This window comes from Brugia malayi (genome assembly GCF_000002995.4).
Source record: "Brugia malayi strain FR3 genome assembly, contig: Bm_v4_Chr1_scaffold_001, whole genome shotgun sequence".
Classification (NCBI taxonomy): Eukaryota; Metazoa; Nematoda; class Chromadorea; order Rhabditida; family Onchocercidae; genus Brugia; species Brugia malayi.
This window is the reverse complement of record NW_025062475.1, coordinates 1,877,404-1,902,297: the sequence shown is the minus strand read 5'-3', so window position 1 is coordinate 1,902,297 and position 24,894 is coordinate 1,877,404. Positions and strand designations below refer to the sequence as shown.

The window sequence follows — 24,894 nt, the reverse complement described above, 5'->3', positions numbered from 1 at the left end:
CAAGTTTCACTCTCCAGTAATGCAGCTGTATTTCTGGGACGAATGTATTTCAGAAATATCTCTCATTCAAATTTATGCAAGACAAGTGGTCCGTTGAAATTGAGCAGTGAATGTATTTAGTTTGGAATTTTTCGGCTTGTTGCGGCGACTTTTAGGCACTCTGTTAAACGAATGTATGAAAATGATGATTGCTCATTAAGTTTTGTTTAAACATTTATTTGCAGTTTTTTTTTTTTTTTTTAAATAATTTCCTAATTGCTAATGAGATATTAGGAGAGAATTGAAGTTTTTTTTTTTTTTTTTTAAAAAAAAAAGATTTGTATTTCTTATACACTTTATTTCCATGTAAATTCAAAAGGTCAAATAGTTTGTAAGACGCTGCAGTAGTTCTTTAAGAAATTTAATATTAAATTTAAGGACTGCAATGTTTTATTCCTCAACAGCTTTGGTATGTTTCGTCATTTCGTTTGAATTATTTTATTGTATTCCAAATATTAACCATATTTTTAAGGGACTTCTTCAATGCAGGAAGTTAGTAGTGAAAGATGCAAATTACTATTACCCAATGAAATTTTGACTGTTTTTATCGAGAAACTCGCATTCAAACGGTTCACACCAGTTCAGGTATTAATTTTTTGTTTTTGGGTTTCGAATAACTTCTTTAGTTGAGATATTGCAATAGCTTAATAATTCTTGCTTGTGGATATGTGATAACCTTGGAATGATATCCGAATGTTTCATTATACTATCACTTTATCTCCTATGAATATATACAATTCAGATTTAGTCATTACATTCATAAAGTCATTCCTTAAGAACTATTTGCTTCTTTGATTCAAATGTTGGCGCTTCGAGCTTTCTATCCAGCAGATTTTGCATGTTATAGAAACAAATCACGAAGTAAAAACTGGATTGGGATGATTTGATTCAGCTTTAAAGAAATTTTATTTAATGGAATTTCTTAATGTCGAAAATCTTATTTAAAACTTCTATGGGAAATGCATTTTAAGAAGTCAAAATTGGCAGAGTGGATGTGCATGCTTGTTTCTTACCTAAAGAACATTAATCATCAGTAACTTATCTAGTAAATAGAGATTAACTGAGGTGGTTTGATAGTCCAGCAATCCTTTCTTGTTTAGGATTCTTGCTTAATGGCTTTTTCTAGTTATGCATATATAGATTTGAATGTTAACTAAAACATTTCAGTGATAGAACTCAAGAATTTCAGTGACGTTCAGCTGACGTATTTAAATGATATAGATTTTTAACAAATGGAATAGAACCGATGATATTCAATAGGCGTAAGTTAATCCTGACCGTAGTATAAAATTTCTGAAACAGTCTGTTGTTTTGGTGCTTCCGGTTTAATTTAATAATACTTATTGGCATGTCCTTATTACATTGTTATTTTTGTGCACATTTCTATTTTTCTACAGTTTAATTTAATTTAACTTTTCTTTTTTTTCCCTTGCCTTCATCAATTGCTTTTCATTTTGTTTTTTTTTTTTTTTTTTTCTTTTGAGGTTACGGCTAGAATCAGCTTACAAGTATAGCATCGTCCTATTTTTTTAAAATTTTACATCATCTAAATACCGTCAGCAGAGTATCACTTGAGTTTTTCGGTTCTTCTGCTAGATTAAAATAAAATTTAACTTTTGAAGGATTTAATTTCTGGAAGAATCTGTTGTTTTCGCACAATTTAAAGCTCGTACATATATTGGCATATTTTCATTATGTGTGTTGTTATTATTTCACATTTCGATCTTCCTACAATTTTTTGCTTTCATCCTTTTATTTTTGTTAACTTTTTCTCTTAAACTCATTCCCTTTATTTTTTCTGGTGGATTTAAGTATTCAAATTATGAAGCAATATGTATTGCTTCACTTTGGTCTTTGAACATTTAGCAAGATTGAACGATTTTTACTTAAATTGTTGTTTGAAACAAGCTTGAAATCTGATTTCTGATCTCCTGAGTTGATTGAGGATAGATTTCTCCTTCAGTGATTTTGGGTACTTGAGTATCAGAGGATGCGCGAACACAGTGATTATCGATGGGGTGATTATTATTTGTCGGGCGGACGTAAAGGCAAAAAGTCATGGGTTTTGGAATTAATTCATACGACCAATCAAATGATACCAACCTTCAATGAACTATTTGATGAGGTGAGCTGCAAGTATGTGTGTGTTGTGCTGCATTATAGTGAAAGACTTTGGAATTAAATTTCCTGAAATGTCACAGCGTAAAATAATATTGAACACGAAAGGCATAAAATGGTATTAACGAGTTTTCAAAATCTGTTTTTCTTAACCGATCCATTTTATAGTTTATTGCATTAGGCAGCTTTGTAATATTGATTGAATGAGTCTCTAATGCTTTTTACAACTTTTTTTTTTAATGACGGGTTGTAAAGTTCCATGAAAAATATTACTGCTTGTGATAAAATGAATGGCATAAGAATTGTTCTGTCGTTTGAGGAATTTTATCACTTTACTTTGAAAAATTATATATTAAAACTTAACTGATCATCATTCAGGAGACATTCTATGTGTTTGCATTCATCGTTGTCATTTCATCTTTCCTGATTGCTTTCTTTCTGGCTAAAGTGGTCGGCATACGAATTCGCGAATATCCACTAAATGTGAACCGTGAGTGGCGTGATGCACGACCAGCAAATCCCTTTCGTTTCCCATGGAATCGAAATAGTTGTTGATATTCTTTTGGCTTCCAAAATTTAAAAACTTTCTATAAGCGAAGCAAAAGAAGCATGATATCATATCTGTTTAATCATCAATGAGATCATTTATCATTTAATATCATAAGTGCATTTATCAAGTTCCAATAAATTATTAAATCTTCAGTACTAAATCTTCGGGAACTAGCATTTTTTAAATTATGGAAGTTTATGATGTATTCTAGTCATTAATGTACTGTAATATGTTGATCAATTGTGTTGTTTAATATATATATATAGTTTTTTTTTTTTTTTCAATAACTCAATTTGTTTGATGGCTTAGGTATAGTTTTATATTTCCCTTCATACGTTTAATAGTTTCACATTTTCTTTTTTAATAGTTTCACATTTGTCAAAAAAATTGAAGGATTCTTTAATTAAGTGATTTGATTGATCTGATTGTTCTTTTTTAGCATTTATTTTGACATCCTCAAATTTTATTTCAAAGTTTGTATGCTTCTTTCACAAGCTGATGAAATTGTTATAATTAGTGGAAAGTGCTTATTGAAACAGGAAAAAAAATTTAGTCTTTATTTGTAAAGTGATTTAGTGCTAAGTATTTTTCAAAAAAATTCGTGCGAGATTGAATAAAGTGAAATATATAAGATCTTTTTCTCGTTTTTCCACCACTTTTATAATCTTAATTGGATTTCTGAAAACAATCTGCCTTTCCATTTTTGCATGAAGCGGCTGAATCCTGTAAGAATATGCTAATAACAGTTTTCTAAAGTAGTATTATATAACATGCATATTCATATTTTTTATTCTTTTTTAACAAAATCATAAATTCATAGAAACCAAACACTCCTTCAGAGTTGATAGATTAGAAATGTTGGATGTTGGAAAGTGGTGCATTTCTAATTAGTGTAAATCATGATTAAACATGTGGTTCAATATCCTAAAGAAATCTAACAACTCAGTCTTTTTTCTGTTCATTTCAACAACATTGAATTATAACTGTTAATTTCAATTTTAATAATCAGTAGAAAAGATTTGAAAAGGATATTTCTAAGACATCATATGCCCGAGATATCGATATATTTAAAGGTTTCCTGAAATGTAATGTTATGTGAAGTTTTGCATATTTTTCAGGAACAGGTAATAGAGAGGTTATTGAAGTTTCAAGATGTTATTGTGCAAGCACCAACTGGTTCCGGAAAAACTCTCGCATATATTTTACCACTGTTTACTATTTTATGGAAAAAAAAAAAGGTTTGATTCTTCGATGTATTAATAATATTACAGTTGACTAATATCATTGAAACATTACTGATAAATGGATTGATATGAGTAAATTTCAATGAAATTACAAATGTTTACATGATTCCGAAGCTATAGTATTGTTGTAAATTATATGTCATTCCGCGTTGTAGGTTTGGCCGGAAAATGAAATAGGCGCAGTGGTGATTGTTCCAAGCCGAGAATTAGCAAAACAAGTTGGCGCAATTTGTAAATTGTTTGCGGATGCACTATCCTTCAGTATGCGTGTGATGATTGGTGGAAAAAAAGGAAAATCTAACTCAAAAGCAGACCAGTGTCTGAGGTTTCTCTTATTTCTTTTTTTTTTATCAAATGGAAGTAAGTATATTTGGCAGATCGCTTATAATTTTTATAATTTTGTGTTGAATTCTCGCTTATAATTTTTATAATTTTTGTTGAATTCTCGCTGTTACCAATCACAATAAGAACAAATTGGAAGTGCTAGAATGACATTGTTGAGTATTTCCATTATGCTTTTAAATGCTGAATACTTTCTGGAATACACTAATCTCTTGTCTTATAAATTTAATTTTTAGCGCTGCAGTAATAATAGCTACTCCTGGAAGGTTACAGTCATTGATTTCGTCTAATTCAGACTTTAAAAAAGCTTTAAAAGCTCTTGAAGTATTGATTATTGATGAAGCAGATCGATATACAGACTCAAGTTTCAAAGCTGGGTAAGCAAAAACTCGGTAATCTAACTGACTCAAATGCTCACTAAAGTTTATAGTATGTTTGTAATCATAACATATATGTAACAACATGCATTATTGCATTTGGTAATTGTATGTGCCATTTTAGTATGACTGAAATTCTGGAATCCTTACCCAAACAGAGACGGACTGGTTTATTCTCTGCAACACAGGCCAAAGAAATGGAAGAAATTGTGAAGTTTGGATTAAGGTTGTTTATTTGATTATCGTTATTCAAATCATCAAGTATCATCGCATAGCATTTAATTTGCCAGTCCTGAATTCTTATAGAAATCCCACACAAATTACAATTACAAATTGTGGTGCAATGCTTGATTCAGTTGATTCAGTGGAGGCAATATCACCAAATACGCTGAATAACTTTTATATGGTTTTTTTTTTTTTAACTACAGAATAACTTCTAACTTCTAGGTAACAATTTTTATATTAATTGTTCTTATAAAAGACTTTTCAATCACATGAATAAAAATAGAGCTATTTTTTCCACTTCCACAAAACTAAGTTCGGAATGTACTGATCTGTTTTTTATCATATTGTAGTGGATTACTTAGCACTTTCCTTGTAAATTTTCAACTTTTTAATATTCTTTTTTCCTTGGGTTTCTTTTATTTAAATTCAATTTTTATATTTAGGTAGTGAAAGCTGATCAAAAATTGCATTTGCTGGTAGAATTTGTCCGAACTCATCCAAAATCAAAAATACTAATTTTTTTCTCAACTTGTCAATGTGTCGAATACATGCAGATAGTACTGAAAGAACTCATTCAAAAAAGACAAATATTTGCATTGCATGGAAAGAAAAGAAAGAAAGCAGAGAATCAGGCATAATTTTTTAGATATCGATATTTTATTTACTATTTTTTTTTTATGTTACGTTATATAGATGCACATAATTCACGTTTTATAAAGTAATTCACAGCAGATGAAGTATGAGTTTATAAGATGATACATATTCCTAAGGTTTAAAATTCATTTAAATTTTTATTTGATTTTACTTACAGTTGCAAAGTTTCCGAAAAATTGGCAAATCACTGATGTTGTGTACAGATGTACTTTCTAGAGGTATCGATGTTGACAATATTGATTGGGTTGTGCAGTTTGATGTACCAAAACAAACAAGGTCTATCTTTTATTTTTTTCGTTTTGATCAATATTGCTTTCTCAATCAGTAGGAAATTAGAATCAGTGACCCTTTCAAATATTTATGGTAAGTTTTTGGAGATGTCTTCACCACCGAATTCATGATAGCTTTTAATTTTACTATTACAAATAACGTTAAATTAAATAGCCGAGTGCTGACTTTCATGTATATCATAACAAAACACCGTAATTGGAGGCTAAAATTTTGACATTTTTTTAATTTTTCTGACTCAAAGTAGTACAACATTAATTTGAACAAGCTAAATTATATTAAGGAATTTACTAGTGTTTAACTTAAAAGAAATGCATAGAGTAGAAATAATTAATGTGTAATATATACAAGAAAAACAGGTATAAGCACAGGAAGATACTGCTAAAAACTGTATTGTTTTCCCTAGTTCGTTTTTTAAATTCCGGGATATCTTATGTGGTAGTTACATTGCGTGTATAAAATTAATTTGACTTTCTGGTTAGTTAAAGTTCAAAATACAAATCGCTAAAATTAAAAATTACTGTCAAAATTTCTAGCTGGTTTGTCCATCGCGCTGGTCGGAGCGCAAGGTGTGGTAAAGTGGGGAATAATGTGTTGTTCCTTACACCAGAAGAAACGGCTTACATCGAATTTATTGAGAAGTACGAGAAAGTTTCGCTGACTGAAATGAAAGCTGATCTAAAGGAAGATGATGAAGCGGAACAAATAAGGCAGCAGATCATTAAGATGGCTTCAAAAGAGAGGTATGTTCACTTTTTTTGTAACTATTTCAACTGTTTACCTAAATTTTATATTTGAAAGACTAGAGAAATAATTAAAAGAAATTCACTGTTTTTGTGTCTTGATATTCACTATCAGCATGTGTTGATTTAGCAACATATCAGCTGTTTATATTGGAAGACAGCGCATAAATACAGCGCTTGAAGGCTAACTTTTGCGGGTTTATTAGATAATTAAACTTTAGAGAAATCCTGGAATGTGGTACTCGAGCATTTATGTCATTCGTTGAATCCTATGTGCGTCACGATTGCAACGTTGTGTGTTCATCTAAGGGTAACGATTTTTTTTTTGTCTCATTTCATTTCCTATGAGATGCTAATTAGCCGAAGTAAAAAAGAACTTGGAAAACCGAGATATACATTTTAAATGAAATATTTTACGAAATGTTAACTTGCAGACTTGGATGTTGTTGGTTATGGCCATGCTTATGGATTGTTACGTCTCCCGCGCATGAAAGAATTTCATCATAGCGATTTGAGTGATTTTAAACGCTCTGATTTAAATACTTCAGAAATACCGTATAAAAATGCAGAAAAGGAGAAGCGAAGGCAAGAAAAGTTACTGCTTCTGAAGACTGAAAATAAAGAACTGAAAAAGGTACAAATTTCCAACAAGCCCTTTTCTTTCGAATCTTAATGAAAATTGCATTGTGTCTTTATCTGCTCATTATTCCTTACGTTCCGATTTCGAAGCTGCCCAAGAAGATTTTATCCTCCGATTTAAACCCATCCATTTTTTCATCGTTCTAACTTAGATTTATAAATTTAATCACGTGTTTTTAAAAACTAAGGATCCAAGAATTAATGTTTATGATAGCCATTTATTTTAGAGCCTCTAAATTTTCTATTTTCCATCGAAAATTTGACAGATGGATAAATCTATTCATGATGAGACTCATAAATTTTTTACAGGAAGGCAGACCTCAGAAAAAAAAATTAGGTGCCAAACAAACCTCCCAGAAAAATTCTGCGAAGAAGCGACGGCATAGCGAAACCAAGGAGAACATAGATGATTTCGGTTCAGATTTCGCATTACTGAAGAAATTAAAAAAAGGAAGATTGAAAAAGAAGGAATACGATGAACTAATGGCGGATAACTCCTACTGAATATTCTTGTTAAATTTTATGCTTGAAATTTATGTTTTTAATAAGTAAAGTAAAATTGCTTTATGATTTGCACTGACGTTAGAAATTCTGAAGCGGGGGATTCATGAACACAAAACAGGATGCTTATTATTTAATAATTTTTAATATTTGAGATTCCGCTGTTAGCGATATGCGGAATAAGCTATTCATAACGTGTGACAATATAAATCTCCGATGTAAAAGTGGTATTGCACAGGTTTCGGGAATTAACCCTGCAATCCTTGATTGGACTGACGATTAGTTTGTTCAACAGAAACTTTGACTACTACTACAATTACAAAAAATTCTATTCTTGGGTAGGAATACAAGGAAATCAAATATGATAAAGATGACACATCAACGATATTCATAAGGCTAAAAAAACAGGAAGGAAAGGAATTGTTTTTAAAAATCATAAAAATTAGGCCTCAAATGAAAATCATCAACGATAAGCACATACTAAACAGCAAATGGAAAATAATGGGAAAAAAAAAGAAAAAATAGACTCATATACTAAGGATGTGGATATCATTTTCATAGTAAGTCTCGATTTGCTCCGTTTTTTACAAAATCCTCAGGTTCGTTCGTAAACAATCAAATTTCGAGAAGACTAATCCCTTATTTGTCATCACAATCAATAAGAAAATGAATTAATTTTGCTAGATATGGCTGGAAAGAAAGAATACCAATGATTTATGATAATACGATCGCGTAGCATCATCCATTCCGCAACATCCGATAATAGCGCCGGCTTAAAGTAGCAAACACTGGAAGGAACTTTTAGGTCGGAATGGATTCATCTTATCATTCGGAAAGCCTGTCAGTAATATGTCGTCTCTTTGACAATCTTGCGTATACCTGGAACTCCAGCAAATTAATAAGAATATTTTGCTCCTGTAATATATGGAATAATCCCATTTATCAAGAAATTCTTCCAAACAGAAAGATTTCCTCCATTTCAAACATTCATTTAAAAGATGATAAGTTTAAACATGTAATTGGATTCGATGAGCTTATTCCATTAAAGTTAACATGAAAGTATGTTCCAGGACTATACGAGGTTCCAGCTAATCAATATTCCAGTTGAACATGCATTTCAACAACAAAAACAGTTCTTGAATTAATTTCAAATATTAAAGTAAGAATTTCACAAAAACACATGAAATCATTAGAATTTCTTATTTTGGAAAAGAAAGTTTGGCAGTTGGTACATGGACAAGAAAAAGACATGCAAAAAATAATAAATTGATTCCTCATCTTTTTAACTCCACATTTTTCACGTAAATTTCCGATAATACCTTCTCAAACACAGCCACAAATCCATATTTCTTTCCTTACATTAAAGGTAGTCTCACCACAAAAACTTTTGCATAACTCATAAAAAATTCCGAATGTGTTACGAATATTACATAAAGTTTGAAAAAGCATAATCTCACCGCACTAAATCACTCGCCGTTTGAGAGATCGTCGTACGACGTAAGTTACGTTCACGACGTAACTGTTCCACAACACTTCGCGCCTGTTGAATGGAATGAGTATCTCTTGCGCTCATTTTATTCGTACTTCCTAATCAACTTATGAATCCTATAAAAAGTTTCAGATACGTCAAAATAATATGATTTAATGGCACCTACCAGAGACTGAATATTAGTAAACTGTTTGAACGCAACCTAAATTCTGTATGTGGCAATGACGAATTCTGAACAGAAGAATTGCTCTCCTAACATGTAAATGTCATACGTACATAACACGCACGAATTCTTATTTTTACCAAAACAGATGTCTGACTAAGACGTAAATGAACACGTATAACACGTGAAAACCCACTGCCCAACACAAAACATTCATCATCACATCACCTCACCAATCCTAATTTAACGATTTAACGCATCATTGTTATATCCTGACGCTACTTCATTTTTTTTTTTCTCGTAAGGAGTCTGTTACGAAGGGTTAATTTAATTTACGTGAGATTACTGCATTAAGTTAAGACGATGATCGTTTGTTCTATTCGATTCTGAAAAACGTGAAGATTTTCGTATAATTCTTACGTAAGATTCTTGTATTTCAGAGAAAGAACAAGCATGGAAATTGATTTTCCACGTGAGGATTTATCCGTAAGTAAAAAACGTCGGAAAATACATTCAGTTAATGATGAAACAACGGATGTGAAGGTGAATTTTTAGTTAAAATTAAAATGATCGTATGCAGAAATAAGTATTGTAATGTTTAATTCATGTTTGTATTTTTAAACTATAATAAAGTCAACATTAACTATGGATACTGATGATAGTATCAACAGTATTAATGATGCTAATGTTAACAGTAATAGTAGAAGTCTTCACTATAGAAATTTGTGCTACTATTTGTACAACAGTAATGATAAAAATAATGGTAGCGATAATAGTGATAATATTTATTATAACAATTAGATGATGGCTATGATAACAGTACGTGATAGTTATTCAACTGAAAATGTTGACATTAATAGCATTGTAAAATGACACATTATTATTAATGGTATTTATTTGGTTTTAAATAATATAAGGAATTGATTAATGGAATTCATAGGGATAAAGTAGCGAAAATTTTTGCTAATGATATTTTCAGCACCTACCGATTAAAAATGAGCAAAAGTCGGAATATGTTGGTGTATGGAATCAGCGTATAACTCCGAATTTTCTCACTGAAGGAATGCTTGGATTGGGTGTTGTTATGAAAGTAAGGTTTTGAGATGAATTAATGGTTTCTTATTTCACGTAATAAGATTGTACAGCTTCAGTGTTTAAGAAATTTTTTTCTTGATTCTATTTAGATTAGAGAGGCAGAAATACTGTTGGAATGCTCGGATGGTGTAGTTGTTAAAGTACCTGTTCAAAATTTCGGCAGCTTGATGCTGGAAACACTTAGAAATTCATCTATTACGCTAGAAGATGTCTTTAGAGTTGGTCAAATGCTAGCATTCAAAGTCATCAAAGGCAGAGAAACTCATGGTATTTTCATAATTTCCAAATTTGGTTCCCATAAAATTTGATCTGAAAAATTTTTGTAGTGTAATACAAAATGAGATGTTAGCTTTTAACGGCTATCAAAAATTAGTACAGCTCCTTTATGCATTATTAAATAATCAGACTAAGGAATATTTTGATGTAAGTTTGCTTGCTTGCTTACTTATAATTTGCTTTCTATAACCCTGCTTTCCTGCAGGTTCAATAGCAGATCGATTTTAATATATGGCAGTCATTCCAATTTGAAATTTATGACTTAATATTGTTAGAAAACTTGGATATGTTAGTAATTAAATCTAGCAAATTGCTTCAATTCCAAAAGAGTGTTGTTCATGAACATAATTAAGTAAGAAATCAGGGATGTAAATAATTTCTATTTGTTCATCTTTCAGATACTCAAAAGAAAAGGAAAAAAGCTTCATATCCTATTGTTAGCTGTGACCCACTAATTGTAAATTTCCATCTCAATCCTGGCGCTCTAATTGATGGTCTTGTGCTTAATGGCGTTGTGGGAAGTGTAGAAGATAAAGGTATAATTTCAAGAAGTTTATCACTTTTTCGTTTATTTTATTTTTTTTTTCCTTTTTTTTTTAGCGGCTTTAATGAAAAACAATTATTATAGGTGTTATTATTGATCTTGGATTGCAATCAGTTGAATTAAAAGGATTTCTAGCAGAAAGACACTTACCATCTACTTTTCCAAAGGAAAGCTTAATAAAAGGACAACCACTTTTACTGCGAATACAGAATGAAAGTTCATCAAATAAAGTAAAACTAATTTTTCAACTTTAAATACTGGCTATTCTGACATTGTAAACTTTTTTTTTTGATTAATGATTTGAATTTAATCTGAACAGCTAATTTCAGCAGCAATTCATATTTTAACAATCTAAAAGTTCGCATAAATTAATTTTTGTTGTAGAAGGCACGAGTTATCAGTTTGTCTGCTGTTCCTGAAATGGAATGCTTGGATGATGCCGTTGTTAAGAAACTTAAACTTAACGATTTAATGCCAGGAACTTTACTTTTAGTGAATCCTTTGCAGCCAACTCATAGTGGTGTTTATGTCAATATTGGGAATGGTAAACTTTATAACTTTAGAATTTGATCTTATCGAAATTAATTTTTATAAATAATAATTCAGCATATTCTAGCTGTAGGAAAATCTAAAAGAAATAGTTCTGTTTAGAAGAAAAAATAATGTGTTTATAAAAACATCAACTAATTAGTTTATCGATGGTTGTTTCACTAAAAGATTAAAATTGGGTTTGGGATTGTCACTCGAAAACTAAATTTGTTTGAAGGACATAATTTAGTTTTAACTGTGTTGTTTTCTGTATGTGTTTTTAAAGAATAAAAATTATTCTCTTTTTAAGAGAAAGATATTCTCTCTTTTTGGTTTTTAATGATTTCATTCTTAAATATTTCAGATATAAAAGGATATGTAAGCAGACAACATTTACCACCTAGGTATCGCAACGATCCATACAAATGTTTGAAGTCTTTTAAAACAATAGTGATGTTTTGTCAACAGAATAGCAATTTATTAACACTGAATGGACATCCAGATATAATTGCTGTTAGTAAGTTGGTAAAACGAACTAATTTTGAGGTGAGATTTGTTATGATAATTATTTTATGTCGATAATTATTAACGATTGGAATGGCTGACTTTTTTCGTTTTACCTTCTACCACTTTTGGTTCATACAACAATTGATTTTTCACTACTATAAACATTCACTGTCGTTGGTTTTTTTTTTTTTTTTCTTTTTTTTTTCTTTACTTTAGTAACTCATTCTATATGAGTTAAATATGCTGCTTGGTCTTTCAACTGTTCAACTAGTTTTATTTCGATCTTTTAATGGTTTAGTAATTCTTTTCTCGAAAGATTGAAAGATTTTTTACTTTTTACTAAGTTCACTTGCTTAGCGAGATGACGTAATACTTTTGTTTTTTATATTTTCGGTTTTCAGAATATCCACATTGGTGATATTATTGAGTGCAGGGTAAGCAGTGTCGATAAGAATGGGAATGTCAATTTTGATTTAGTGCATGAAGATGAAAGAAACTCATTAGTGGCAGCATTTGCGAGAAAAACTAAGCTAAAAGGTTTGCATGCATCTTTTAATTTTCACTTCATGGAGTCTTTTTAATTTTTTAATCATGTTTAAATGAAATAATTCTGATGAGCGACTACTTTCAGATTTAATTTTAAAATAATGAAGATAATGCCTTGTTAGTGTTAGCGTCAGATTACCGAATTACTTTATTCAGTCATATATATTCACCATCTTTTTCTTTTATTTGCATAAATGTAATTTGGTATAGCATTATTTCCCTTTCGATGAGATCTGCGATATCAGTTATTTCTTTAATTTGTTTACCCGAGTGGAGTTAGCATTGAGTAAATTCCTTATTTTTTCAGATTCTGTTGAATACAAGAAGGGAACAGTACATCAAGCACGCGTATTATCATTCAAAATGGTTGAAAGAATATTAATAGTTGCAACACAGAAAAATATTTTAGCACAGAAAATGGTCTCCATAAAAGTAAGGCTTTTTTTTTTCATTTATTTAATATTTTGCTGCTTTACAACTTTCTTTTTGAAATCAACTTACGCCATTTCTAATTTTTGCAGCTTATTAACTTTTCTAAAGATCAATGTATTTTAACTTTAGCAGAATTATAATGAATAATTAATTATTTCTTTGCTTATTATTTTCCCTGTTTTGTTCATTACATGTCATCTTCAAATTATGTGTGCAGTAGATTTTATACTTCACTGTTTTGCGTGAAAGTGTCGAATGAATTTATTTGATCAATTTGTTTCACTGTTTCGTTTCAGGACGCTGTTCCAGGTGTAAAAGTTACTGCAAAGATAGAATCTGTGCTAGATAAAGGATTGTTCGTCAAAATATACAATTCAATCCCGGGATTTATACCCAAAATTCACCTTTCTGACAAGTTGATAACGCGAATTGAAAAACATTTCGTCGTCGGTAAATTTTTTTCTAACTTCATTAGATATTTTGTGAAAAAAAGATTACTTTGTTTGATTACCATCTGAATTATTAGTCAGTTGCATTCCAACTTGGTGCTGATATTCTTAAGCACTGAAAGGTTTTCTTTACTAGCACTTGGCAATTTTGCTTTTGAAGTATTTTATGATTGCATTCTTTGTAAAAAAAAAAAAAAAAAAAAAAAAAGTAGAATTAAAAAGCTTCTAGATTGCATATATTTTCTTTCCTAAAACATAATATATGCATTAAACTAATCAGGAAAAAATTGTAAAGTAATGCAGCTAAAAATTAGTTGAATGCTGCTATAAGAAGTGTCTTTACTTTAAGTTATTCTATATGTATGACATTCCAAAAATATTTTCCTATTAATGAAATTTTTTTTCCTATCATTAGAACAGTAGAATATAGATATAGGTAAATTTTTGTGCAAAAATTGTCGAAAGAATTTCTTTTTGCATGTTATATTAAAAGATTTTAGTATTGAACATACAATTAAGACAAATAGTTCAATTTTATTGCGACTTAATATGTCTCTTATTTTTACGTTCAGTAAAGAAGTGTTATGAGACCAAATAACTTTTTTTTTTTTTTTCTTGCAAGATTTGCGAGTTGAAAGAACAATAATTTTGTGAGTAATGGTTTCTTTTATTTTTTTTTTCTGCAAAGTCTACTCTAATTTAAGAATCAGGGTTGTGTACATAGTATGTAGTTCGGTCGCTAGTTATTTTACGTATTTAACTGATATCAGTTATTAAAATTGCTGTTCTTTCAAATATGTTTTTCTCTGCAGTGCTTTACAGTTATTTCTTTTATCTTCAGGTGATGAGCTCAACTGTCGTGTTTTGAATGTGAATAAGCTGAAAGAGAGACTTATTCTGACAAATAAACAATCCCTTATATCAAGCAAAGATACAATTATCAAAAATTACGCTGAAGTTACAACTAATGTAATAACTACTGGTTATATTATCTCGCAGCACTCAAGTGGTGGACTTGTTATTGGTTTTTATGGTGGAACATGCGGTTTTATGTTTCCGAAAGAGGCGGAACGATTAGGAACCAATGTGAAGTATGTTTATTTATTTTTTTTTGAACTTTCTTATGCTACTGTGTAATTTTGCATAAAAATGTGGAATTTTTTTTTCTTTACTTTTATCTATTATGTATTAAAGTTTATAAAATTGATTTTAAACTTTCAAAAGATATTGATTTTTCTCCTCTTCAAGAGTTGGTCTCACAGTCCGTGTTCGAGTGGTCAGTGTTGATCCGCAGCGTAAGCGTTTGTTGGTTGCCTTAGCTAATACGACTAACGGTGGAACCGGGATAGCAAGGGCTCAGGTTTGCTTTAAATGCTAATTTACGGAAAAGTGGAACCATATTAATATCTAGCCTGAATAATTATTGATGGGTGAGAATAGTGATCTTTATCATTTCTGCTGATTTCTGGTGAAGGATTTCGATTTTCTTCTTTCAATAACGTATGCTTTTGATCGAGATAACTGATTTGAAAGCAATTCTGCAATCCTCACCAGGACGAAACAAATGCAAATAGTTGTGAATTCTTCTTAGAAAACTTGTAATTTCCTTTTTTGCACACATTTAAATTTTAGCCATTTCTAATGGATAGAGAGAATCCCCTTTCTTTTTCGGCAGTTGTTGTGAATGTTTCATCGAATGGTGATAACTTAACACGGAATGAGGTTTTGAATGTTTCTGTCCGACTAGGAAAAAAATTGGTTTGTTTAATCTATCTATTAATGGTTTTTTTTTTTTAATATGTTACTTGATCTGCATGCATTATTGATCCTTTGGATGATTCATTATCAGTGCGTTTTTCATTTATAAAGATAAGAAAAAGGTTAAAAGTATCATCATAGCCACTTCAATAATTTTTTTTTGTGAAAATGAACCTCAATTCAGGGTGGAAAAGTGAAAGCATTCATTCCTAAAGAATTACTGAGTGATTACCTTGATTTACCTTTTCATTCATTAAATGAAAGCATTGCACCTGGAAGTGTGCTGCCAAAAGTTACGGTGTTGGGTGATATTGCCGGAAATCTTAAGGTTTGTTCATTTTTCAGATCAAAATTTGATTTTTGAAATTCAATTTTGAGGACTATTTATTCAATAGATAGACTTGATTTAAAGTTCATTGAAAACAAATGAACTATTGTGCAATTTAATAGATTACATTATAGTGATTGGACCATTAATGCTTTAGTTTTTGCTATATGCAACTTTTAAAATTCATGGAATTGGATTGAAGTAACATATATTTTAGGTGACGAGTAAGCGTTTCATAATTGATTGGTTAGAAAAGCATGCACGCATTACTGGTATTCAAGATCTTACGAAAGGAGATCTCGTTTGTGGTAATATCATTCAAAAACATAAAGAAATGGGATATTTTGTTGAATTGGCAGGTGGCTCAGCTCTTACAGGCCCAGCACGGTTTATACGTCCGATGATGCTGCCAGTGTCAATGCGTAAGTACTGATTAAAAGGCTTCTGAATTTTGTGATTATCTGATATTTTTAAAATTTTTTTACAATATACTTAAAAATAATTGCTGTTTTTCAGAAGAGCTTCAAATAGGACAAACCGTTGTGGCACGAGTATCATCAGTTGATTTGGAGAGGAAACGATTTGCTTTAATCTTAGATGTAGGTTCATTGTGATGTTATCATTTTTGCTGTTAAAATATTTATAAATATGCACATTTATAGAACTTTTCTTTACAATCTTTTCTTTGCTTTATTCTGAATATTTTAACAGATAAGATAATTTCTAAACGAAATGTTTTTCAGACACATCTCTGTGTACCACCAGGTGCAAAACCTGATTATTTTGCACCATCTATGATACATTATACTGTGGAAGAATTGAATTGGTTTATAGCAAATAATGCAAGCAATTCGCAAGTACCAAAAATCGGAGAATGTATCCATGTAAAGGTTATAGAGGTCTCAGAACGTAATGTTGTTGTACAGCATGGTGATAACACAAATCTGAAAGGATGCACAATAAATAGCACTAATATTCTGCAGGTTTTCTTCAAAATATACAATAATACAGTTTCTCAAAATATAGATTGATAGAGTTCATAAGTCGTTTTTAGTTAATAATTTCAACAGAAAATTGAATGCAGAATGCGTAGCAAAGAAATTGTTTTTAGCTTTGCTGAGGGTATTTCTTTTTTTTTTTCTGAAGAGATAGATTTATGTGATTACTGCCATTTTCTTTGAAAAGTTTTAAGAAACAAATCTTGGTCTGAATCGCATGTATTATTTGAAAAGCTTTACTATTTTTTTTTTTTTTTTTTTCAAAAAATTTTAGAAAGGAAGCTATGCTAAGGCATTGGTTTTGGATATCAAATTGCCAACCTGCGAATTAGTTCTATTTCTTCTTGATGATGGTGTTCAGCATTTGGATGAGGTATAGAACAAAAATTATAGTTGTGAACTATCACGGAAACTGTTCTTTGTTTATTTTTCGACTAATAAATTAAATTAATATAAACAATATTTGTAACATCAATCTTCTATCCCATTTTAATTAACTGTATGGTTAAGTTGTTCTTGTAAATTACCATGGTAGCAGTTTGTTCTTTCTCTTTTTTAAGAGAGAACTTATGTTGTTTTACTTCGCTTAATTTGCAGTAAATTGAACGGTATTTTCAGTTCAAAAACTCAATTTTTGTTTCAGTTTAAATTGCTATTCAGTTTTTCAGCATTAATTAGTTTTTGGTGAAAATTTTCAGAAAAAACTCCAGTCACTGTTGTGCAGTAAAAATGAATTAGATGCGAAGGTATGGTTATACAAAAAAGAATATGCAGTTGCGACAGTAGAAACTGAAAAATCGGCTTTTGTGGTTTATATTCCGACGAGAATACATCCAAATATAAATGTGAATACTATTTCTGCAAATTTAGGTCAGTTTTAACTAAATATAGAAAGTTGTGCTAATTTTGTCTATGAATTCAAAAAAAAAAAAAAATGCGTTTATCGATACTAGCTGTGTTCAGCTTACATGCTGCTAATATTAGGATTATAAATAATGGATTTAACATATGATTCAAAAAGATAAATATTCATTTTGTTTGACCTATTTTACGACTACCGTGAACGTAAAGCATCACCGTAAGCTGAAAAGAACAATAAATGAATAAATTTCGAAGTAATCAGATTTGAGCTAGAAGTTTAACGTTCACGTTTCACGAGAAGGGGATAATGCAAAAAAAGAAAGTGTGGTCACTGCCGTAAACGTAAGGTATTACCATCGCTATCATGAAAGAATCAAAAGTGGCAAATTGAATTATTTTGAAGGTAATATAACATTAAGAATGATTATAGATGAAAGTAATAATCAATACACAATTACACCTAAATTGGTTGCTGGAAATATTATGATTGGAATTGCAATGGAAATGCTAAGGAAATACGGATTAATTCGTAAAAAAGTTAAGGTATTATTATTTTATTGGTATTCCCTGTCGAAACATAAAAAATTTAACTTTATGTATTTGATAAATTATACTGTACATTGTATGATTTGCATTTAAACATAATTTCTTAAGTGTTTACATAGCTGTTGTTTAAAAAAAAAAAATACTGAAGTCCTCTTGTTGTTCTCTTGTTAAAGTTTCTAATATTTTTGTTGATGATCTTATTATTTACTATATTTCATTCCTGTTTTCTAGGTACCAGTGAAGCCAGCAGTGAAAAAAAAATTAAAACAATTTAAGATTTATGCAGCAAAAGTTGTGGGAATGTGGACCAAAGATGATTTATACAGTGCTGTCGAATTAGAGTTTCCCGATGGCAGTATCGGTATGAATTTTTTTCATTTTGTTGTCTGTTAGGAAATGTGTTTCAAAGATGACAGCAGATCGATCACATTATTATGCTTCTCTATTGTCATCTTATTGCGGTATTTATCTTCGTCAAAACAAATTTATAAATTTTATGGTATATATGGTTTTTGTTAACTGCATTTGCGCATTACAAATTTACATTTTAGGACGTTTGCATGCATCGGAATTTGATCAAAGTTTCTTGAATCAAACTTCTCAACCGGTTCAGAGTTTTTTGAGAAAAAAGAAAGGTAAAACAGTTAACGTTAAAATTATGTGTTTCACGAAGTTGAAGCAAAAAATGGAAAAGTTGGATCTTTCTAAACCAAAAGGAAAAGGTGTACAAAAGAGCGAAAAAATGGTTGTTGTAAGTTCTTTTTTCTTAACTGTGCTTTTGCTGATTTATATTTGGTTTGATAATAGTATATACTATAAAATGCCAAGGGAATAATTGGAACAGTTTGCAACAACAACTCTAATTCAACTTTATATTGTTTCAAAAAAAATGAAATGTTTGGATTGGCTTGAAAAGTATTCTTCAGAACTAGGAAATAAGTAACAAAATATTTGAGTATATCAAAAAATCTACGAACTTATTATATTAGGATAAGGTGAAACAATTTGTTGTAAAAAAAAAAAAAAAAAAAAAAAAACACTATCGATTTTCGTAACTTTTATTTTAAGATGGCAAAAAATATGTGTATTCCAGGTGACACGTTTGGCAGAATGTACGATGAAAACTTGGAAATTAAATGAAACAAAGAGGAAGCAATCATTGCTAGGATATCCACAGAGTTATGTTCATGGATCGTTAATTCCTGTTTTTGTATGTAAAGGACCTCATGTTGGTGTAGTTAAAGTAGAAGTTAGTCCACTTTGGAATGGTGTCATTCGGAAACAAAATTTGTACGATGAAAATTTGGTATGTTTATGCTACTTGTAGCTTTAAAATAAGGTGTGTAAACATTCTCATCATAAAATAGTTTTGAAAATTATAACGTGTGAAGTGTGATATAAGCTTGCTTTCTTTTTCTCTCTCTCTCTCTAAATTAGTTTAAAACATGTTTCAAATATCTATCAATCTAAAAAAGCATATATTAATTTAATATATATTTCAGATGACTAATCCAGCAAATGATGCGTCAGCATTAATTGATATCGATTTTGAACCTGGTGAGAAATTGATTGCACAAATTATTGGAGTGAACGTTTATAAAAACAAACGTGGTAAGTCGAGGCATCGAAAATGTTTGGAAATGACTTTGAAACAAACGCGAAAGGTTATTGTTTTATTCTGTTGAATTCTTTTTTAGTATGTTGTTTAATTTTTTAAGTGTAATATTTTCTGTAATTACTATATCTTAAAGTTCTTTTTTTTTTTTTTTTTTTTTTCAAAATTGAGACATTGGAGATCGAATAAATGAAAAATTATCAATTTTTTAAAAAATTCTATATAAAATCTCAATTTACAGGCATTTGAATCTGGTGATCGTGTGACGGGAAGAGTTGTTGGTATTACACAGTCACCAAGTAGTATTATATTAGAACTTACCAATAATCAACGAGCTATTCTTACTTTGACTGGTATCATGGGTAATTATTTGAAAGCACATGAAGTTATAAAGACTTATGAGTTAAATCAGGTGCATTTTTTTTCTTTATATATATATTTCTACATAATAGTAAATTTGAATGATTGTGAATTACAAAATTTGAGCCAAACATTCCTAAGCGTAAAGTATGGAAATTTATACTTCACTTCAATTTATTTCGCTTGCATCAATTTTTTACGAAATGAAATTAATACTGAGGTGATATTTAGTAAATAATTCTTATTTTTTTTTGTGTTGAAATTTAATGCTCATTTTTTTTAAAAAATATGTTTTGATGCTTTATATTATAAATTCAGATTTATAATGTGGAACTTTTGAATTTTGATAGCGATAAGGGTAGGTGGCTTGCAGTCACGGAATCACGCTCAGAAAGTACGCTGTATCGAAATGGAACTGATATTGAGGTAAGATGTGATGAAGAGTATTTTTTTATATTTAAATCCAGTCGTTTTCATTTGTAAAAATATTTAGAGATATTAAATTTTAGCTGCTATTTCTTCACGTATATCTTTAAATAAATGGATAGAGGAGTAAATAAAAACAAAGCACAGTAGATTATGCATTAATACTTCTTAAAATTTCTTTAACTTTAACTGATGTTTTCATTTTTAGTAGTTTAGCTTTATTCTTTCAATACTGTTATAAGTGTTTTTGCTTAGAGTATAGTTGTGAAGTTGTAGCTTTATTTCATTTCAGATCGGTTCAGAACTTCAAGCATTCGTAACTTCAACATCTGATGATGCTCATGTCTTTGTCGAAGTCAGTCCTGGCATTTCTGGTTGCGTCGTAAAAAGCAAAAAGTATTTCATTTTCACATTTCAGATGTTGTATAAAATTGATTTTTATTACATATGAAAATCTATGAGAATTTAAAGATCATTCCATAACAAAAATAATTAACAATTTTTCACTTCATTGAAAGAATATAGGAAGTATTGAGTGAAGCCAACCTTATTATTTAAGCAGAAATGAAATAATTATGAACATTGTGAATTGAACTTTTAGAATGAGGAATTTTCAGATTATCTTTAAAACCTGATGATTTGATTAAAGTTCGTGTCAATCATGTCTTTCCGGATGGTGGTTTGAAAGTAGATTTTGTCAATTTGATTGCGGAAAGTTCTACGGATGAAGTTTGTGTCTATTTTTTTCCAGTTTTTTTCATGGGTTTTTAATTTTTCTTTTCCATTGATATTTTACTGAACTATTTCTTCTTTGTAATTGTCATTTTTGAAATAAATTCCTTGATATTCTTTGCTAGCATCATTTTCATAAATTATAAAATGCTTTAAATACGAATATTTTATAGAAACCGCGAAAGAGGCTCAGAAGTATTGCATCTGATAACGCAATCGATTTGCCACGAAAGAAATCGAGAGCAGCTGGTTATGTGGCAGCTCATTCCAAAGAGAATGAACCTCCGCAAGTTATTCTTGCTGAAGCAAAAGTAGGAATTAACATTGAAATGAACTTCCTAGTCTGTTAGAATGTTTATATTTACCTGATATTTACCTGATATTGTTTAAACATTTACTATTTATGTTTTTGGCTAAAGAATTTGTTAGTTTATTCTTTAAATTAATTTATAGCTTAGTTCTTTTTGCTTTAATTTTAGTTACCGGAACCAGGTTTGGACTGGTCTCTAAAAGGTTTTACACCAGCTGAATTTGCAAAGGTAGGACAACTTGGTGAAAAAGTGGATGTCGCAGATGATACTTTAATGGCGAGAAATAAATCTATTCCTGAAATGGCAAGAAATGAATCATCCATTCCTGATAATGTTGAAGAGCAAAGCAAACCAAAAAGTAGGTGTATATTTTAAGGCGTTTTCTTACCATAGGTTGCGTATTAAGTCTAATGTTAATTTTCACCGTATTGGGAAGGTTTTAGCTTTGATTTTTGGTATTTTGGTGTGGTTTACTACTTGTCAGAAAAATAATTGAGTAAAGTTTTTTTGTTTATTTAGATAAATCTAAAGACTTTCTCGATTTAAAAATATTTTTTAAACTTTTTTTATGTATTACAGCTAAAGAGGAGCTTGAATTAGAAAAGGAAAAGAAATTAATGGCTCGTGAACGAAAAATTCTTGAGGCGGATTGGATCCCGGATAACACAAATGATTTCGATCGTTTAGTTACTGGTTCACCTAATTCGTCGATCTTGTGGATCCGGTATGTTTGAAACTTATATTTCCGAATCTTTTAACGGGACTTTTGTCTAAAAAGTGTTTGCAAATGAAAGTAACTTCGCAGTGGTACAGTGAAGTCAAATTATTGCTTTATTTTTTAATGGAAGAAGAAATGCATATCATAAGTTTATTATTAATACTTTTCCAGATACATTACATTCTTTCTGGAGCAAAATGATATAGACAAAGCAAGGGCAGTTGCAGAGCGAGCACTTTCAGTTATCAATTTCCGGTTAGTTCTTCATCTAAATGATAACTTTGCGAGATAATACTATGTTAAAAATGAAAATAAGATTTAAAACCATCTGAAATTTGTTCTAAATTATTCCATATGAAAAATAGTTCAAAAGTAATTTATGTGAAATATAAACAACATAATTTATTTCTTTTTTTGTTTCAGAGAAGAAGATGAAATTTTCAATGTTTGGACAGCATATCTCAATTTAGAAGGAAATTTTGGTACGAGTGAATCATTGAAGGCAGTTTTTGCTAATGCTGTCAGAAACACTGATCCTCTGAAAATGTATAAGCAAATGGTAAAAATATATCAAAAGCTCGAGAAAATTGAGGTGTGTTTCATGTGTACCTAATGTATATTTCTGATTTCGTTATTGAAAAAAAACTATGTGTTTCTTTCAGAATTGTAGTTATAGTGAAAAAGCAAAAATTTTCTCATTAACCAAAATCTTTTAGAATTTTTTTTTTCTTAAAAAATTTCAAAATAGTGGTTTTTAGTTTAAGAAGAAAAATTTCTTTGGGGAAAGATTTTTTGTATGATGCATTGATTTTTTGAAAAATAGAATGTATTTTTCCTTTCAATTTCATACAAAATTTATTGCAGGAAATTGATGATTTGCTAGAAGAGATGTTGAAACGATTTCGTCACGATGATTTGGATGTTTGGTTCATTTATGGACAACATTTGCTGGAAACAAAACGCCCAGATAAAGCAAGGAATCTGATGAAAAAAGCGATTAATTGTTTACAACGAAAACATCGTAAGTAACTATAATCGTCTAAAAAGATTTAGGTTCATTTAACCAATCAAACTTTTGTTTTTATTATTGTCAGTTGTTGTTGGTTATTAGCAATCAAAAAAATATTGATTACTCTTAATATCTCTTAAGGTATAGTATTAATTTTTTGTTATGGAACATAGATTAGAATTAGTGCAGTAAATGAAATAATTGTGAAAGATGACACATACATCAGATGATTGTTTTTTTTTTTCTTTGAATTTGATTTTAGACGTGACAATTTTGAGCCGTTTCGCACAACTTGAATTCAAATTCGGTGATATTGAACAAAGTAAAACAATTTTTGAAAGTATTTTAAATTCATATCCGAAGAAAACAGATGTTTGGACAGTTTACATCGATTTGCTCATCAAAGCTGAGAAAATTGAGGATGCAAGGTCATTTTTTTTTTTTTTCGAAAAATAACAGTCTTTTCTACTTATTTCGTAGCAATATCAGTATAATTGGAAAAATGATTAAACCTTAACGTTGCTTGCAGTTTACACAAAAATTTTGTTCTAGGCAATTATTGGAACGAGTTACTGCACTAAAATTATCCACTCATAAAATTCGATTATTTTTCAAAAAATGGGTTGACCTGGAACAAAAACATGGTGATGAGAAACAACAGAACAATGTATGTTTATTTGAGTTTTACAAAAAAAAAATTAAATCCTAGGATAACTTAGTGAAACCATGGAATAAAGTGAAAACTGAGGTAGAAAGATGTAAATTATTGTTTCTTTTGTCGTAAATGAAAGACATTCGAGGAATAATTCAATAAAGCTAACTCCTGTTACTTCACATTTCATTTAATTTTTTGAATTCATATTCTTTTTTTACATATTTACCTCTAGATGAAATATAAAAAGTAGAATAATTTGTTAATTCGTTTTTCTTATTTTTTAGGTTAAAGAACGAGCAGTGCAATATTTACAAGATGTTACAGAACTTGTATCTGAAGCATAATTATTGGATTACTCCAATTTGCCCTCTGTTTGGACGAGCATTTTTTTCTTTGAAAGTTTTGTATTTTTTTTATCTGCTATGGTTGATAAGCGGGTACTTAAGTGATTCCTGATTGATTCTAGAATATTAATTGCAGGTAACTTCTAAGTGTTATCAGCTTTACCCATTTATTGTGTACATATAACTACTGCTGTTGTCTATCGTTGTTGTTGCTTCTGTTGTTTTTCTTGCTGTTGGTTAAATTTGACATTTTAAATAAATTGTTTATTTTATCTTTTTTGCACATTTTACACCATTATTTGTTTGATGGATTGTCCAGTCCCTCCATCGCTCTCACATTATCATTTATTTTTTTGTGATTTAATTGCAAAAATCACCACTTTTCATTATCAAATTATGTAGGAACTGTTTTCTGCAGGTGCATAGCTATATCAATTAGCTCTGCAATATATACAAAAAGAAATGTTTTTGAACTATAACTTTT

The 24,894-nt window shown here is 29.9% G+C and overlaps 5 protein-coding genes across 5 annotated transcripts; 4 read left to right on the top strand and 1 right to left on the bottom strand.

The window, feature by feature from the left end:
* Nucleotides 1-513: 513 nt before the first annotated feature.
* On the top strand, nt 514-627 carry Bm339 (Uncharacterized protein; the record flags this gene model as incomplete). The annotated part of the gene is made up of 1 exon (XM_043076265.1): nt 514-627. A coding segment is annotated over one exon (114 nt), but the record flags the coding sequence as incomplete, so codon positions are not given.
* A 1,402-nt stretch (nt 628-2,029) lies between these two features.
* Bm7485 (CG33184-PD, putative) lies at nt 2,030-2,712 on the top strand (the record flags this gene model as incomplete). Its single annotated transcript, XM_001891825.1, has 2 exons — nt 2,030-2,164; nt 2,536-2,712. 2 exons carry the CDS (start codon nt 2,030-2,032, stop codon nt 2,710-2,712), a joined length of 312 nt encoding a protein of 103 aa, XP_001891860.1.
* A 1,083-nt stretch (nt 2,713-3,795) lies between these two features.
* On the top strand, nt 3,796-7,723 carry Bm7480 (ATP-dependent RNA helicase ZK512.2 in chromosome III, putative; the record flags this gene model as incomplete). The annotated part of the gene is made up of 11 exons (XM_043076264.1): nt 3,796-3,945; nt 4,107-4,276; nt 4,530-4,670; nt 4,795-4,896; nt 4,977-5,076; nt 5,339-5,527; nt 5,707-5,825; nt 6,374-6,580; nt 6,802-6,890; nt 7,015-7,214; nt 7,529-7,723. 11 exons carry the CDS (start codon nt 3,796-3,798, stop codon nt 7,721-7,723), a joined length of 1,662 nt encoding a protein of 553 aa, XP_042932198.1.
* A 770-nt stretch (nt 7,724-8,493) lies between these two features.
* Bm9259 (GGL domain containing protein) lies at nt 8,494-9,293 on the bottom strand (the record flags this gene model as incomplete). The annotated part of the gene is made up of 2 exons (XM_001902679.1): nt 8,494-8,599; nt 9,178-9,293. 2 exons carry the CDS (start codon nt 9,291-9,293, stop codon nt 8,494-8,496), a joined length of 222 nt encoding a protein of 73 aa, XP_001902714.1.
* Nucleotides 9,294-9,825: 532 nt separating this feature from the next.
* Nucleotides 9,826-24,410, top strand: Bma-let-716 (S1 RNA binding domain containing protein; the record flags this gene model as incomplete). Its single annotated transcript, XM_001891823.2, has 37 exons — nt 9,826-9,915; nt 10,352-10,462; nt 10,557-10,734; nt 11,142-11,279; nt 11,372-11,517; nt 11,672-11,831; nt 12,180-12,361; nt 12,724-12,859; nt 13,176-13,300; nt 13,597-13,750; nt 14,591-14,840; nt 14,998-15,109; nt 15,382-15,507; nt 15,692-15,835; nt 16,053-16,257; nt 16,352-16,434; nt 16,579-16,818; nt 17,108-17,206; nt 17,532-17,703; nt 18,125-18,237; nt 18,472-18,601; nt 18,792-18,991; nt 19,334-19,546; nt 19,743-19,904; nt 20,097-20,267; nt 20,534-20,641; nt 20,934-21,037; nt 21,259-21,370; nt 21,547-21,684; nt 21,853-22,042; nt 22,264-22,408; nt 22,574-22,657; nt 22,826-22,994; nt 23,267-23,423; nt 23,674-23,839; nt 23,964-24,078; nt 24,351-24,410. 37 exons carry the CDS (start codon nt 9,826-9,828, stop codon nt 24,408-24,410), a joined length of 5,388 nt encoding a protein of 1,795 aa, XP_001891858.2.
* Nucleotides 24,411-24,894: the final 484 nt, after the last annotated feature.